Source organism: Rhinoraja longicauda, chromosome 7 (genome assembly GCF_053455715.1).
Source record: "Rhinoraja longicauda isolate Sanriku21f chromosome 7, sRhiLon1.1, whole genome shotgun sequence".
Lineage (NCBI taxonomy): Eukaryota > Metazoa > Chordata > Chondrichthyes > Rajiformes > Arhynchobatidae > Rhinoraja > Rhinoraja longicauda.
The window spans coordinates 72,747,771-72,765,697 of record NC_135959.1 but is presented as its reverse complement, the minus strand read 5'-3'; the positions used below and the strand labels follow the sequence as shown (position 1 = coordinate 72,765,697).

At 51.2% G+C, this 17,927-nt stretch overlaps 1 protein-coding gene across 1 annotated transcript in view; it reads right to left on the bottom strand.

The window, feature by feature from the left end:
• The window catches only part of cog6 (component of oligomeric golgi complex 6), a 70,469-nt gene extending 57,072 nt beyond the window's left edge, over nt 1–13,397 (bottom strand). The window contains exons 1-4 of the mRNA XM_078403225.1: nt 13,371–13,397; nt 7,979–8,149; nt 6,589–6,660; nt 3,209–3,267 (exon numbers count right to left, since the gene is read on the bottom strand). Of these exons, the coding sequence (XP_078259351.1) occupies nt 3,209–3,267; nt 6,589–6,660; nt 7,979–8,149; nt 13,371–13,397 (329 nt within the window). The remainder of the gene's footprint in view (nt 1–3,208; nt 3,268–6,588; nt 6,661–7,978; nt 8,150–13,370) is intronic.
• Between the last annotated feature and the right edge of the window lie 4,530 nt (nt 13,398–17,927).

Sequence of the window (17,927 nt, the reverse complement as noted above, 5' to 3'; positions counted from 1 at the left end):
TAACTAGCATTTTGTGTCTATCTTTGGTATAAACTAGCACCTGCAGTTCCTTTTTATTATATCTCAGATACTGGCTGATAAGTAGTAGTGAAATTTGTTCCCTCTGAGTGAAAAAGTTGCCTTTGAGGTCCCTCTTAAATCTCTCCCACCTTAAGCCCGTGCTCTCTAGTTTTAGAATCCTCTACTCTGGGAAAAAGACTGTGAGCGTTCACTTTATCCGTGCCCCTCGTGATCTTGTACACCTCAATAAGGTCACCCCCTCAGCCTCCCACGCTCCAAAGACAAAAATCCCAGCCGATCCAACCTCTCCATGTAACTCAAGCCCACAAGCCCAGGTGACATCCTAGTGAATCTCCCCCTTTCCACCTAGTGACATCCATTGAAAAGCATGATGACGCTAGTTAATAACATTATAATTTTCTAAACGCCTGTTTGCTCATCTTCCATGGTGAATTCCTGCATTTTGTTAACACCATGTGAAATTAACTGGTGTATAACCCCTTCCTTCATTTCTTAAACAACAGTGCTACAAACATGCCAGAACTGTTGGTTCTTAATCATAATGATGGAACCAATGAGCAATCTGAAAGGCAGCCTAAACAGAACATCGATATTTTCTTGCCCAAAATAGAACAGTACAGAGTAGGTACAAAATGTCACCTGTCCATTTTCTCCAGAGATGCTGCCTGACCCACTAAGTAACTAGTATTTTATGTAGTAACTCAGCGGGTCAGGCAGCATCTCTGGAGAGAAGGAATGGGTGATGTTTCGGGTTGAGACCCTTTTTCAGTCTGAAGAAGGGTCTCGACCTGAATCAGTACGAAGAAGAGTCTAGACCCAAAACGTCACCCATTCCTTCTCTCCAGAGATGCTGCCTGACCCGCTGAGTTACTCCAGCACTTTGTGTCTATCTTCGATTTAAACCACCATCTACATATCATCCGGAAACCCTACGAGGAACGGGCCTAGTATATACTACTGAAATTCTGTGTGCATATCATCCGTATTCCTCCATTCCCTGCATGTTACCAAAGAATTACCTTTCTATCGTCCACCTCATTGTACAACTGTTTCAGATACAAACGCAAGGAATATGGACCAAGCGCAGTCAGGTGGAACTTGTATAGCTGGGACACATAGGCAGTGTGGGTAAGTTGGGCCAAAGAGACTGTTTCCACACTATCACTTTAAGACTCTAAGAAGTGAAGATGCTTGTTCACAGGAAAAAGGCACAAAATGCTGGAGTAACTCAGTCGCTCAGATAGGATCTCTGGAGGACATGGATAGGTTTAGATTTTTTAGAGATACAGCGCAGAAACAGGCCCTTCGGCCCACCAGGTCCGTGCCGCCCAGCGATCCCTGCACATTAACACTATCCTACACCCACTAGGGACAATTTTTACATTTGCCCAGCCAATTAACCTACAAACCTGTACGCCTTTGGAGTGTGGGAGGAAACCGAAGATCTCGGAGAAAACCCACGCAGGTCACGGGGAGAACGTACAAACTCCGTACAGACGGCGCCCGTAGTCAGGATCGAACCTGAGTCTCCGGCGCTGCATTCGTTGTAAGGCAGCAACTCTACCGCTGCGCCACCGTGCCGCCTCGGTGAAGCTTCGGGTTGGGACCTTTCTTTAGACTCAAGAGTATGAAGACAAGACTTGGTGTCAAGTTTCCGATACAAGTTTTACTGTTTATCTGGGTCATTCATATTTCAGCAACTAAAGAGCAGAGCCAGGAAAACTATTGCAGCAGATGGTAGTTCATGGTGATACCGCTGCGCTACTGCTCATACTTCCCGAGACATGAATCATTTCTACCCAATTAGGACAATTGCCAGCATGCCATTTAATCTGCAGAACTACCGCCTGTCAACACTGCCATCTCCAATAGCACTAATGTGAGCACAATTAATGATCACTAACTTGTTGAATCTCAGGGGAGAAGGAATGGGCGACGTTTCGGGTCGAGACCCTTCTTCAGACTGATGTCAGGGGGGCGGGACAAAGGAAGTATATAGGTGGAGACAGGAAGACAGTGGGAGATCTGGGAAGGGGGAGGGGAAGAGAGGGACAGAGGAACTATCTAAAGTTGGAGAAGTCAATGTTCATACCACTGGGCTGCAAGCTGCCCAGGCAAAATATGAGGTGCTGTTCCTCAAATTTCCGGTGGGCCTCACTATGGCACTGGAGGAGGCCCATGACAGAAAGGTCAGACTGGGAATGGGAGGGGGAGTTGAAGTGCTCAGCCACCGGGAGATCAGATCACCTATAACCTTCCTTTGTCCCGCCCCCGACATCAGTCTGAAGAAGGGTCTCGACCCGAAACGTCGCCCATTCCTTCTCTCCTGAGATGCTGCCTGACCTGCTGAGTTACTCCAGCATTTTGTGAATAAATACCTTCGATTTGTACCAGCATCTGCAGTTATTTTCTTATACTAACTTGTTGAAGGTGACCAACATCCAAGATTCAGAGTTTGAAAGAAATTAAGATGGACTTAGGTATTTACTGGATGCTCAGTGCAATCCAGTCAGGCAATGCAGACCATTCAAAATTATGAAAGGCACAGATGGGGCAGACAGTCAGAACCTTTTTCCCAGGCTGTTCCGAGATACAACATGGAAACAGGCCCTTCGGCCCACCAACTCCACACCGACCATCCATTTCCCGCTCACCTCGTTCGATGTTATTCCACTTTCTCATCCGCTCCCGACACACTATTTAAAGAGGGCCAATTAACATCCAAACACGCACGTGTTGGGATGTGGGAAGAAACCAGGGCACCCGGAGGAAACCCACGCAGTCACGGGGAGAACGTGCAAACTCCGCTCGCGGACAGCACCCGAGGCCAGGATCGAACCCGGATTTCGGGCGCTGCGAGCCAGCAATCGTATGAGCCGGGCTACTGTGGAAATGTCAAAGACTAGAGGGCCTGGAACAAGCTGCCAGCGATGGTGATATTGGCAGATACGACAGTGGTGTGCAGCAAGTTTTTAGATAGGCACATGGACATGCGGGGAATGAAGGGATACGGATCACGTGCAGGCAGAGGAGATTAATTGAATGCCATTGTTTGGCACTTGTGTTTAAGATATTGTGTGTTTAAGAGTTTGTTCCTATTGCACTATTTTACATCTTTAAAGTGGCTAAACAAGAGGTTCAATAGTCTGCATGATATAGTAGTTTGGAAATAAGGCACAACACTTACTTTTCAGATTGAAGTTTAGTAGTTTTGGTAATCAGGTCCTGTGTCTGTTCCTTTGCGAGCTGGAAAGAGAGAAAGATCAAAACAATCATGCTGTGGAATTTACTTCATCACCTACTTAAACCCCATCTCGCGCTGAGCCTATCCCGGGAATAATTCTCCCCAGAGTCACTTGCAATAAACTCCACATTACTCATCGCTGGCCTTTAGGCTGTAAAAGGACACTAGAGAAACTCAGCAGGTCAGGCAGCATCTCTGGAGAACATGGAGAACGGTCCGAACCTGAAACATCACCTGTCCATGTGCAGGAAGGAACTGGTTTAAATCGAAGATAGACACAAGATGTAGGAGTAACTCAGCGAGAGAGGCAGCATCTCTGCAGTTAAGGAATGGGTGACGTTTCGGGTTGAGACCCTCCCTCAGACTATCAGGCATCACCTACCCATGTTCTCCAGAGATGCTGCCTGACCTGTTGAGTTCCATTCTGCGTCCCTTTGTGTATTAACAAGCATCTGCAGTGCTTCTCCCCTTTAGGCCTCCATTTCTGATATGTTTGTCGCATGCTCATCTCCATCCTTGGTACTTCTGTCTTGATAAATGTCACCCTCTTTCACACTCTGCATTCCTCCGGTATGACCCTCAGCCTTTCTCCTAGAAGTCCAAGAAAGTCTTGAATGTTTTCAGCAGGCAAATAGCAAAGCCATTTACTGCCCACTCAGGATGAGTAACAGCCAGGTCAAGGCATTATCAGGTCTTGCTCTCTTCAACAAAGCAACTTTGCTCCTATTTCTACTTGAATGCATAGTCTTCTACCCAGAGTAGGGGAAGCAAGAAGCAGAGGGTGTAGGATTAAGGTACGGGAGAAAAGGAATAAGAACCACACAGAGGGTGGTGGGTATAATGGCCAGGCTGCCAGAGGAGATGTACAATATTTATAACAAGATTTAAAAGGCACTTGAGCAGAATTAGGCTATTCGGCCTATCAAGTCTTCTCTGCCATGCAATCATGGCTGGACTATCTTTCCCTTTCAACCCCATTCTCCTGCCTTCACCCCATAACCCTTGACACCTGTACTAATAAACAAGTAACGGTAGGAAAGGTTTAGAGGGATACTAGACCCATTGGGCCCAAACCTCTCCTGCATTGGTGCAGCACCCTGTCATTCCCCCCCCCCCCTCCCCTCTCTCCTCAAACCCCACTCCCCTCTCCCTTCTCCCCCACTCCTTCTCCCCACTCCCCCTTCCTCCTCCCCCTCCCCTCCTTTTAAACTTTAAAATGTGAATAACTTTTAAAATATAACACCGATTTCAATAAAACTACTTACATTATCACTAAATATAGTGGCTGCGCCTAACGGCTGCGGCTCTCTGGCAGTCTGTTTGTCTTTTTTTCCTTTTTTTTTTGTTTGTGTCGGTGTTGGGATGGTTTTTGTTTCTGTTTTTGGCTCTGTATGTGTGGGGGAGGGTGGGGTGGGGTGGGGTGGGGGAAACCTTTCTATTATTAGGTCTCTTCCCGGGGCGCAGCTCGGCCGCGGGGCCTTCCATCGCCCGGTGCGGCTCGGCCGCTGGACTTAACATCGCCGGCGCGGCTCGGCCGCGGGACCTTACAGTGCCCGGCGCGGCTCGGCCGCAGGGCCTTCCATCGCCCGGTACGGTCGCGGGACGGTTCAGCGCTCGGTGCGGCTCGGCCGCGGGGCCTTCCATCGCCCGGTGCGGCTCGGCCGCGGAACGGTTCAGCACCCGGCGCGGCCGCGGGGCCTTCCATCGCCCGGCGCGGCTCGGCTGCGGGACTTAACATCGCCGGCGCGGCTCAGCCACGGGACGTTTCAGTGCCCGGCGCGGCTCGACCGCGGGACTTAGCAGCGGCCGCGGGGCCTTCCATCGCCCGGCGCAGCTCGGCCGCTGGACTTAACATCGCCGGCACGGCTCGGCCGCGGGACGTTTCAGTGCCCGGTGCGGCTCGGCCGCGGGGCCTTCCATCCCCTTGCGGGGGCTGTGCGTGTCGGTCGCCTCGGTAGGGGTCGAGCTGCCTGTCCGTGGGCGCGGGGGGAAGAGAGTGGAAGAGAGTGGAAGTTTTGTTGCCTTCCATCACAGTGAGGGGGTGTTTGGACTCACTGTGATGGATGTTTGTGTTGGGGTCGTGTGTTCTGTGTTCTTTTCTTTTTTGCTGTGTCTTGTGACTGCTGAAATTTCGTTCGGTATTTATACCGAATTACAATAAAGTTCTGTTATGTTATGTTAAAGTGACAATGGTGAGTAAGGTGGGCCTAAAATTGTCACGCTATCGTGTACCATTTTGGCTGAAGTTCAGTCACAAACAAGATAACAAACGAGAGTTTTAGTATATAGATGGGCCAGACGTGGGCAAATGGGACCAGCCGTAGATGGGGTATCTTGGTCGGCGGAGCCGTTGGGCCGAAGGGCCTGTTTCCGTGCTGAATTGTTCCATGGCCCTTTATGTATCTCACTCAGTTCCTTCATCCAATACTAACAATTCTGCCTTCGGACATTTAAGGCACCATGCTCTGGAATACTCTCTCCAAATGTCTCTTCCCATCACTTCCTTTATGACGCTAATTGTAATGAAACTTTTCTTCTTTAAATTGACATTTTCTAACACTTCTACTAAGAAACCGAACACTTTAAAAGCGCTGTTTAAAAGCAAGTGGTAATCAATCCTAAGTCAATGTGAAACACTCAGCTCACGAAGCCCAATAACACTCTGAATCTGTTTGCCTCTGAAGTTTAAATTTGTTTTCAGATGTAAAAAGCTTCAGAGAGGTGGATGTAGGTCTTTATTATTAATTTATCTGTCTTGTTCATGGGTTAAGGTCTTGCCTCTTCTAGTCCCCCATTTGTCTGCATTTGGCCCATGACCCACTAAACCCTTCCCATCCACATATCTGTCCAGATGTCTTTTAAAAGTCATCATTGTAGCTTCCTCTGGCAGCTTATTCCAGATATGGACTACCCTCTGAGTGGATAAAGTTACTCATGAAGCCCGTCAAATCCGTCCCCTCTCACCTTAAGCACGTGCCCTCTAGTTTTAGAATCCTCTACCCTGGGCACAAAAGACTGTGAGTGTTCACTTTATCCGTGCCCCTCATGATCTTGTGCACCTCAATACGGTCACCCGTCAGTCTCCCACGTTCCAAAGACAAAAGTCCCAGCCCATCCATCCTCTCACTATAACTCAAGCCCGCACCCCAGGGAACATTCTCCTGCACCCTTCCCAACTTCATGACATATTTCCAGCAGACCAGAACTGCCCACGATGCTCCAAGTGTGGCTCCACAACATGACAGCGCAGTCAGACTTTACTACATATATCCACTCATCGTCTCTGATCTTCTGTGGAAGATACCCAGTTTCTTGCTCTTTACCTTTAAACGACTGGTCATATCCTGACAGCACGCACCCATTGCTTGGACATCTTCATTAACGCTCTCCAGATCCTACGAGAGAAAAATCGACACGCCATTTTATATACTCGTTGTGTAGCAAAATGCAATGTGCAACAATAAATGACTTTCAAATTAGTCGTTGCATTATGAAAAGGACAAACTTAAGTTTTTTTAACATGAGATTTACAGCAGAGAAAGAGTCCATTCTGCCCAACCAGTCCATGCTGCCGTTAATGCACCACTCAAGGCTCCTCCGATCCTGCCTCCAGGCACAAGGAATTGCAGATGCTGGAATCTTGTGCAAAACACAAAGTGCTGGAGGAACTCAAGTGGGGCAGGCAGCATCTGTGGAGGAATTGGACAGACAATGATTCAGATTGAGACCCTTTTTCAGACTGATCTACAGACTGAATCAGTCTGAAGAAAGGTCCCAACCCGAAATGGCACCTATCCATGTACTCCAGAAGTGCTGCCTAACCCACTGAGTTACTCCAGCACTCGGTGTCTTTTTTTGTAAGTTCTTCATTATAATCATCAGGCTGAAAGCTGAAAGATCAGGCCTGGCCAACTCCCTCCATCCAGGTGAACTGCAACATCAGCACAGACTCTGTCAGGCAGCCTTGGTGAAAATTAGTACAATTTCCTAATAATCATTGACAAGTCAAATTTCTGCTGATAAAATGTGACTCCTTGTATTCACTTTCAGCTCGTTGTGTTTTTGTTGCTTCACAAGATCTTAATTCACAATTACCCGCCCATCTAAACAACATTTACAGTTCAGATAGAAACATAGAAAATAGGTGCAGGAGTAGGCCATTCGGCCCTTCGAGCCTGCACCGCCATTCAATATGATCATGGCTGATCATCCAGCTCAGTAACCTGTACCTGCCTTCTCTCCATACCCCCTGATCCCTTTAGCCACAAGGGCCACATCTAACTCCCTCTTAAATATAGCCAATGAACTGGCCTCAACTACCTTCTGTGGCAGAGAATTCCACAGACTCACCACTCTCTGTGTGAAGAAATGTTTTCTCATCTCGGTCCTAAAAGACTTCCCCCTTATCCTTAAGCTGTGACCCCTAGTTCTGGACTTCCCCAACATCGGGAACAATCTTCCCGCATCTAGCCTCTCCAACCCCTTAAGAATTTTATATGTTTCCATAAGATCCCCCCTCAGTCTTCTAAATTCCAGCGAGTACAAGCCGAGTCTTTCCAGTCTTTCTTCATATGAAAGTCCTGCTATTCCAGGGATCAATCTGGTGAACCTTCTCTGTACTCCCTCTAAGGCTAGAATTAGTACTGGAACTAAGATCATAGCTTAGTTCTAACGATATTAAAACGATAGACGATATAATGATAGAGTACGTACCTCTTTGACTTCTTTGAACACACGTACAAATTCTTCATTAATGAACAAGCTACGCCTCTCTATATCTCCTCGCAGGTTTCTTCTGGTACGTAGGCTATTTTCGGTGAAGAACACAGACAAGGCTTTGAGAGCCTCCAGCATGTCCTGTTGGTGAGAGAGGCGTGTTTGAATCTTCCAGTTTAATAGCAAATGGATTGTTTTATTTTGATTGCACACTCATGGGACATACAACAGTACAGCACAGGAACAGACCCTTCGGCCCACAATTTCTATGCCAACCATGATGTTAAGTTCAACTAATGTTTTCTGCCTGCACGTGACCTATATCCCTTCATTCCCAGTATATCCTTGTGTCTATCCAAAAGGCACTCAAATGCCACTACTGTATCTGCCTCCGCCACTCTGTGTCAAAAAACTTGCCCCGTCATATCTACTTGAAACTCTGCCCACCCCCCTCACCTTAAAAACACGCCCTTTAGTCTTGGATATCTCCACTGGAAAAAAAAGTTCTGACTGTCTACCCTATTTATGTCCTCTGTTAATTCTAGAAATTTTAAATAATAAGCTGATGAGCTAAACTTTTTGATTGATGTTTGATCGAGGGTTAACCGGCGGCGCTGCCATAGCAGCTGCGGCTTACCTGCGGTCCATTTGTCTTTGTGTTTTTGTTGTTTTTTTGTCTTAATTGTAGTTGTGATGTGGTGTTTTTGTGTTTGTGTACTATGTGTGTATGTGGGGGGGAGGGGGGGAACTGTAAAATTGTAAATATGTGTCCCTTCCGAACGGAGACCCGACCTTTGTTTTCTGGGTGTTGTCTCCGTTCCTGCTGCGGCCTACCATCGGCCCAACTCCTGGAGCTGGCGGCCTCCAGGGCTCTGGTTCGCAGAGCCCGCGGACCGGACTTACCATCAGCGGAGCCGGCCGTCCTCGGAGGCTGCGGGAGCGGCTGCGACTCGCCTTAGGCTCGGGCCGCGTGGATGCCGACATCGGGAACTCCGGCAGCGGCAGCGGGTTCGCCCGCCCCGGGGTCGCGGGGCTTGGGCCGCGGACATTTCACCGTCCGGCGCGGCCTAAGATATGCCGCGGGATATTTCTCTGCTGGGCGGGGGCTTCAATGTCGGGAGCCACGACCGCCCCGACGTGCAGCAACAGCGGCAGCGTGTTCGCCCGCCCCGGATCGGACTTATCATCAGCGGAGCCGGCCGTCTTCGGAGGCTGCGGGAGCGGCTGCGACTCGCCTTAGGCTCGGGCCGCTGCGGACCGTCCGGCGCGGCCTCCAACCACAACAACCTGACTGCGGGAGAGGACAGCAGGAGAAGGGAAAGACATTGTGGCCTTCCATCACAGTGAGGAGAGAGAGGACTGGAGGAGACTCACTGTGATGGATGTTTCTTTGATGGATGTTTATTTTTTTGTGTGTTTTTGGGGTTGTGTAATTTTAATGCCTATTTAATGCTTTTATTGTTGGACTGTGGGTGACTGAATTTCGTCCAATATTGGATGACAAATAAAGCTATCTTGAATCTTGAATCTTGAATGAGCGAAAGGACTAGTATCCATAATGTATAGCTGAATGTGACTGTAATAAAGACAAGAAATTATGAAGAAACTACCATAAATCAATGAGATAATGCATTCTAAGTTCCAAATTTGCGCTGAAAAGCAAGAAACATAATAAATCATAAATCTATTGCAGAGCGGCATCCTATTCATACTTGATCGGTCTGAAATCCCTAAAGACCCAGTACTGTAAATGTTGTTTGGTTCAATAAGTGAGATGCAAGCTAAATGGAGAACCTGAATCTTCAGTCTCCCAGATTTGAGCAAGAGCGTGGAGCACACCTTTGTGTGAAGCAACAGCAATATGACCATTTGATTTAGTTTAGAGATAGAGCCTTTGGCTCATTCTGAAGAAGGGTCTCGACCCGAAATGTCACCCATTCTTTCTCTCCAGAGATGCTGCCTGACCCGCTGAGTTACTCCAGCATTTTATGTCTATCTTTGGCCCACCAAGCCCACGCCGACCATTGATTACCCGTTCACTCTAGTTCTAGATTTATTTATTTTTTTAGATTTTAGAGATACAGCGCAGAAACAGGCCCTTCGGCCCTACACCCACTAGGGACAATTTTTACATTTGCCTTACATTTTTACAATTAACCTACATACCTGTACGTCTTTGGAGTGTGGGAGGAAACCGAAGATCTCGGAGAAAACCCACGCAGGTCACGGGGAGAACGTACAAACTCCGTACAAACAGCGCCCGTAGTCAGGATCGAACCTGAGTCTCCGCCGCTGTATTTGCTGTAAGGCAGCAACTCTACCGCTGCGCCACCATGCCTCCCACTTCTATGTTGTCCCACTTTCTCACCCACTCCCTACACTTACGAGGGACAATTTACGAGGCCAATTAACCTACAAACCTGCACATCTTTGGGATGGAGGAGAAAACCAGAACACCCGGAACAAATCTGCGCCGTCACAGGGAGAAGGTGCAAACTCCACACAGACAGCACCTGAGGTCAGGCTTGAATCCGGGTCCCTGGCGCTGTGGGGTGATGGATCTACCAGCTGCACCACTGTGCTGCCCATTCCTGAGACCCCGCGGCAGCTAAGCTTGAATAAACTGCCCCACAGCGGTAAGAAACTGACATGTGTAGCTATGGATACAAGCTGGTCAAAATTTAGGCCGTTTGGGAAAAGAGAGTGGGACAAATCTGATCAGAAAATCCGTCATGGATTATTGACAAAGTGTTAATTCTTGGGAAATGCCAATCAGAAATGGAATTGTTGTGAATCAATTTAATAAACGAAAGTATGACAGATTCCACTTATTTACTTAGAAATAAGCTATAGGGATTCCACCGACTGCACTTCAGTGCTTATTTTTTTCTAGATAACTTTATATCTGAATTTAATAACTGGAGCATCCTCATGGTTGGATCAAGAACTTCACACCATCGTGTAAGGCGGCATTTGGACTGTTTTGAGTTAACAGACTATCCCACGGTCTAGGCTTAAGCTCAGGGGTGACCGCGCTTTTGCAGTTGCAGCTCCTAGACTGTGGAACAGCATCCCTCTCCCCATCAGAACTGCCCCTCCATCGACTCCTTTAAGTCCAGGCTCAAAACCTATTTCTACTCCCTCGCGTTTGAGGCCCTCTGAGGGGGCGCTGTGAACTGTTTATGTATGTGCTGTTATGTTTGTGCGCCATTGTATGTTTGTTTCTTAGTACCTGAACTGATGTACAGAACTTTGGTCAACGTGGGTTGTTTTTAAATGTGCTACACAAATAAAATTGACTTGACTTGAAGATTAAATATATATGCCAAAAGATGAATTTCTAAGCTAAACACATGAGCTAGGGGAAGGTACTAGTCATAGAAATCAGCTGAGGGGAACATGACAAGGAGGCATACAATCGGTAAAATGTTATCAGGAGGACAGTGAAACTGGTCGGAGAATTAGGATGGGGGAGGAATGGAGAGAGAAGGGAAGCAAGGGTTACTTGAAGTAAGATAAATCAATATTCATACCACCGGGTTGTAAACTGCCCAAGCAAAATATGAGATGTTGCTCCTCAAATTTGCATTAGGCCTCATTTTGACAGTGGAGGAGGCCCAGAACAGAAAGGTCAGTGTGGGAATGGGAGAGGGAGTTAAAGTGTTTGGCAACCGGGCGATCACATACGCCTAGGCGGACTGAGCGGAGGTGTTCAGCGAAACGATCGCCGAGCCTGCGCTTGGCCTTGCTGATAAATAGGATGTTTTGGATTTGTTTGATTAATGTTTTGATGGAATTAAAATTGCTGAGCAAGGCGGAAAAAATTGCCAATCTGGCATCGAGGAGCACAATTTGTTTTGAAGGCGACAAACAGTTATAGAAACATACAGATTGAATTTGATTGACTGATTTGAAACTACCAATGCACAACCAATTAACACAGAATGTTCTCTGGGTTGCAGCGACCCTCACACTCTCCTCTCAGTGTGCCCTTCCACGAGCGTGTCTCACACCCTCCTCTCTCAGTGTGCCCTTCCACGAACGTGTCTCACACCCTCCTCTCAGTGTGCCCTTCCACGAGCGTGTCTCACACCCTCCTCTCAGTGTGCCCTTCCACTAGCGTGTCTCACACCCTCCTCTCAGTGTGCCCTTCCACTAGCGTGTCTCACACCCTCCTCTCTGTGTGCCCTTCCACGAGCGTGTCTCACACCCTCCTCTCAGTGTGCCCTTCCACGAGCGTGTCTCACACCCTCCTCTCAGTGTGCCCTTCCACGAGCGTGTCTCACACCCTCCTCTCAGTGTGCCCTTCCACTAGCGTGTCTCACCCTCCTCTCAGTGTGCCCTTCCACGAGCGTGTCTCACACCCTCCTCTCAGTGTGCCCTTCCACTAACATGTCTCACACCCTCCTCTGTGTGCCCTTCCACTAGCGTGTCCCACACTCTCCTCTCAGTGTGCCCCCTTCCACGAGCGTGTCTCACACCCTCCTCTCAGTGTGCCCTTCCACCAGTGTTCACACAATCCTCTCAGTGTGGCCTTCCACGAATGTTCACACCCTCCTCTTAGTGTGGCCTTCCACTAGCATGTCTCACACCCTCCTCTCAGTGTGCCCTTCCACCAGTGTTCACACCCTCCTCTCAGTGTGCCCTTCCACCAGTGTTCACACCCTCCTCTCAGTGTGCCCTTCCACTAGCATGTCTCACACCCTCCTCTCAGTGTGCCCTTCCACAAGCGTTCACACCCTCCTCTCTCAGTGTGCCCTTCCACGAACGTGTCTCACACCCTCCTCTCAGTGTGCCCTTCCACGAGCGTGTCTCACACCCTCCTCTCAGTGTGCCCTTCCACGAGCGTGTCTCACACCCTCCTCTCAGTGTGCCCTTCCACCAGTGTTCACACCCTCCTCTCAGTGTGCCCTTCCACCAGTGTTCACACCCTCCTCTCAGTGTGCCCTTCCACTAGCATGTCTCACACCCTCCTCTCAGTGTGCCCTTCCACAAGCGTTCACACCCTCCTCTCAGTGTGCCCTTCCACGAGCGTGTCTCACACCCTCCTCTCAGTGTGCCCTTCCACTAGCGTGTCTCACACTTTCCTCTCAGTGTGACTGTCCACCAGTGTTCACACCCTCCTCTCAGTGTGACTGTCCACCAGTGTTCACACCCTCCACTCAGTGTGGCCTTCCACGAGCGTGTCTCACACCCTCCTCTCAGTGTGCCCTTCCACTAGCGTTCACACTCTCCTCTCAATGTGCCCTTCCACTAGCGTTCACACTCTCCTCTCAATGTGCCCTTCCGTCTGGCGTTTCTCTCCATGAGCCGTCACTTCCCACATCTCCGCTCCACCCATCACACCCTTCCATCTGGTCTTCGCCCCGCACACCACACAGTTCCTCACCTCAAGCACGGCTGCTCGTAATGTCATCCAAGTTTCACGTCAATTGTCTACTTCCTTGGCAATAACAACATTTCACAGACATTTGGACAGGTACATGGAGAGGAAAGGTTTTCCGGGATATGGGTCAAATGCAGGCCGGTGGGACTAGGGGAGATGGGGCATCTTTATCGGCAAGGGCAAGTTGGGCTGAAGGGCCTGTTTCCACGCTGTATGTCTCCAAGTTTAGGTTTATTATTGCCACGTGCATAGAGTTACAGTGAAAAGCTTTTGTTTGGCATGCTATCCAATTAAATATTGTACATAAATACAATCAAGCCAAACCCAAGTGCAATAGGCAGAGCAAAGGGAAAGATACAGAGTGCAGAACATAGTTCCCTGCATTTATTCACAAAATGCTGGAGTAACTCAGCAGATCAGGCAGCATCTTAGGAGAGAAGGACCTGCTGTCTGACCTGCTGAGTTACTCCAGCATTTTGTGAATAAATACCATCGATTTGTACCAGCATCTGCAGTTATTTTCTTATAGTTCCCTGCACAGTAGTGCACTCGTTCCAAAGTCCAATGCCTGCAATGGGGTAGTTGACCAACGTGAAACTGTCTTGCATTCCCTCTGAAACCACCATGTGTGGTATTTTCACTTTCTAGTAAAACTCCAAACATCCGTTATCCAACTATTTGGGAATCCTATCAATCGATTACCCAGCTCACTCGGTGATGTTTCATAAGTGATAGGAGCAGAATTAGGCCATACGGCCCATCAAGTCTACTCTGCCATTAAATCATGGCTGATCTATCTCTCCCTCCTAACCCCATTCTCCTGCCTTCTCCCCACAACCCCTGACACCCATACTAATCAACCGTACTTTACTTTCCATGCTCCTTTCGTTCACCAGGACCCCGTTGCCCAGACTCCCTTTGAACTAACTGGGGCCCCATTTCATGCTCACCGAAAATTCACCCGCGCCCCATTTCCCTGCATCCCTTTACATTCCGTGTGTACTGGTAAATTTATTATACTACGCAAACGTGAGAATAAGTGAAATAAAAGTATATTCAGCTATTAATAAGAATAGTATTCAATATTCCAGAATATCAGACAGTCTAGCACTACCACATCACAAGCATTAACAAAAACACACAAAAAAAACCCCAAATGGTCTGTACTGGGCATTGCACAAACCCAATGGTTAGAGAAAGATTTCTTAACCACCCGGTTCTTGCTGCCAATTTTGGATTTAGTTTACCGCTTAATCTTCAATTTCATGTATCCTGGCTGTTTTGACCGGCTTGTAATGCAGAACCTTCCATGTCTTGCAAAAATCCATGTAGACTATGCCATCATTTGAAGATGAGGGTAACTGAAATGGTCACCACGACTTTCAAACATGCACTCAATGCTCTTGTTTTATACCTCCGCAAAGAAATTCAATCAGCTAACCAAAGACACATATAAAGTGCTGGAGTAACTCAGCGGGTCAGGCAGCCTGACCCGCCGTGATGGGAAGACCAAAGGAAGACCCGGCGTGGGGGGGGGGGCGCAAAGAGAACAAAAGCGGTCCCGGTGTGGGAAACTTTGTAACTTTGTCGGCACCCTTTATGTGGTGACTCTTTGCATACCTTGGGTATACAAAATGAAGAATATCACATGTGACAATAAAGTATCACTCATCAGTTACTTCAGCATTTATGGTAGAAACCAGCATTTACCATTCCCTTCCACACAATCGGTTACCCATACTGCCTGAACTACAGAGAGTAGTAGGGCAGGCTTAAAGTATCATTCTGCGCTCCCTTGCCTGCCCAGCCCTCGAGTCCTGGCAACATCCTCATAAATCTTCTCTGCACTTTTCCAGCTTTAATGCCTTCTCTCCTATAGCAGGGTGACCAAAACGGAACACAATACTCCAAAAGCGGCCTCATCCTTGCCATGTACAACTGTAACATAACGTCCAACTTCTATGGAGACACAAGGGACTGCAGGTGTTGGGATCTTCAGTAAAACACAAAGTGCTGGAAGAACTCAATGGGTCAGGCAGCATGTGTGGACTGAAAATTCTGAAGAAGGTTCTTGACCCAAAAAGTTCCCTGAGTGATTAAAGCCAGTGAGCCAAAAGCCTTCGTCACCATCTTGTCCACCTGCGATAAAAACTTGGCTCAGTGAGTTATTGCTGATTGTCCGCCATAACCGAACAAGGGATTATCACTGTATAAGTAAGACACAAGTGCTGGAGTAACTCAGCGGGTCAGGCAATATCTCTGGCACACATGGATAGGTGACGTTTCGGGTCATGACCATTCTTCAGACTCTCGGTTCAGAGCTGGGCCTGGAAGTTGTCTGCCCAGGCCTGCTGGGGTAGAGGTGAGGATCGGTGGGGTCGATGGTCACATGGGGGGGATGGGCTGGTGTGGGACGGATGGGCTGGTATGGGGGAGATGGGCCAGAGTGTGGGGGGGGCAGTGTGGGGGGGGGGGGGGGACAGTGTGGGGGGGGGGACAGTATGGGGGGGGGCAGTGTGGGGGGGGGTGGGCCGGTTTGGGGGGGGGCAGTATGGGGGGTGGGCCAGTGTGGGGGGGATGGGCCGGTGTGTGTGTGGGGGGGATGGGCCAGTATGGGGGGATGGGCCAGTGTGTGTGTGGGGGAGATGGGCCAGTGTGTGGGGGGGATGGGCTGGTGTGGGGGTGGGCCAGTGTGTGTGTGTGGGGGTGGGCCAGTGTGTGGGTGTGGGCCAGTGTGTGGGGGGGGGGGGGCAGTGTGTGGGGGGGGGTGGGCTGGTGTGGGGGTGGGCCAGTGTGTGTGTGTGTGTGGGGGTGGGCCAGTGTGTGTGTGTGGGTGTGGGCCAGTGTGTGTGGGGGGGGGGTGGGCCAGTGTGTGGGAGGGAGTGGGCCAGTGTATGGGGGGGGTGGGCCAGTGTGTATGTGGGGGGGTGGGCTGGTGTGTGTGGGGGGGGATGGGCTGGTGTGGGGTGGGCCAGTGTGTGTGTGTGTGTGGGGGGGGGGTGGGCTGGTGTGTGTGGGGGGGTGGGGCTGGTGTGTGTGGGGGGGATGGGCTGGTGTGGGGTGGGCCAGTGTGTGTGGGGGTGGGCTGGTGTGTGTGGGGGGGTGGGCTGGTGTGTGTGGGGGGGTGGGCTGGTGTGTGTGGGGGGGGATGGGCTGGTGTGGGGTGGGCCAGTGTGTGTGGGGGTGGGCCAGTGTGTGGGGGGGATGGGCTGGTGTGGGGTGGGCCAGTGTGTGGGGGGGTGGGCTGGTGTGTGTGGGGGGGTGGGCTGGTGTGTGTGGGGGGGATGGGCTGGTGTGGGGTGGGCCAGTGTGTGTGGGGGTGGGCCAGTGTGTGGGGGGGATGGGCTGGTGTGGGGTGGGCCAGTGTGTGGGGGGGTGGGCTGGTGTGTGTGGGGGGGATGGGCTGGTGTGGGGTGGGCCAGTGCGTGGGGGGGTGGCTGGTGTGTGTGGGGGGGTGGGCTGGTGTGTGTGGGGGGGATGGGCTGGTGTGGGGTGGGCCAGTGTGTGGGGGGGGTGGGCTGGTGTGTGTGGGGGGGATGGGCTGGTGTGGGGTGGGCCAGTGTGTGGGGGGGTGGGCTGGTGTGTGTGGGGGGGTGGGCTGGTGTGTGTGGGGGGGATGGGCTGGTGTGCGGGGTGGGCCAGTGTGTGTGGGGGTGGGCCAGTGTGTGGGGGGGATGGGCTGGTGTGGGGTGGGCCAGTGTGTGGGGGGGTGGGCTGGTGTGTGTGGGGGGGTGGGCTGGTGTGTGTGGGGGGGTGGGCTGGTGTGGGGTGGGGCCAGTGTGTGTGGGGGGTGGGCCAGTGTGTGGGGGGGATGGGCTGGTGTGGGGTGGGCCAGTGTGTGGGGGGGTGGGCTGGTGTGTGTGGGGGGGTGGGCTGGTGTGTGTGGGGGGGTGGGCTGGTGTGGGGTGGGCCAGTGTGTGTGGGGGGTGGGCCAGTGTGTGGGGGGGATGGGCTGGTGTGGGGTGGGCCAGTGTGTGGGGGGGTGGGCTGGTGTGTGTGGGGGGGGTGGGCTGGTGTGTGTGTGGGGGGGTGGGCTGGTGTGTGTGGGGGGGTGGGCTGGTGTGTGTGGGGGGGTGGGCTGGTGTGGGGTGGGCCAGTGTGTGGGGGGGTGGGCTGGTGTGTGTGGGGGGGATGGGCTGGTGTGGGGTGGGCCAGTGTGTGGGGGGGTGGGGCTGGTGTGTGTGGGGGGGTGGGCTGGTGTGTGTGGGGGGGTGGGCTGGTGTGGGGTGGGCCAGTGTGTGTGGGGGTGGGCCAGTGTGTGGGGGGGGGATGGGCTGGTGTGGGTGGTGGGCCAGTGTGTGGGGGGGTGGGCTGGTGTGTGTGGGGGGGGTGGGGCTGGTGTGTGTGGGGGGGTGGGCTGGTGTGGGGTGGGCCAGTGTGTGTGGGGGTGGGCCAGTGTGTGGGGGGGATGGGCTGGTGTGGGGTGGGCCAGTGTGTGGGGGGGTGGGGCTGGTGTGTGTGGGGGGGTGGGCTGGTGTGTGTGGGGGGGTGGGCTGGTGTGTGTGGGGGGTGGGCTGGTGTGTGTGGGGGGGTGGGGGGCTGGTGTGGGGTGGGCCAGTG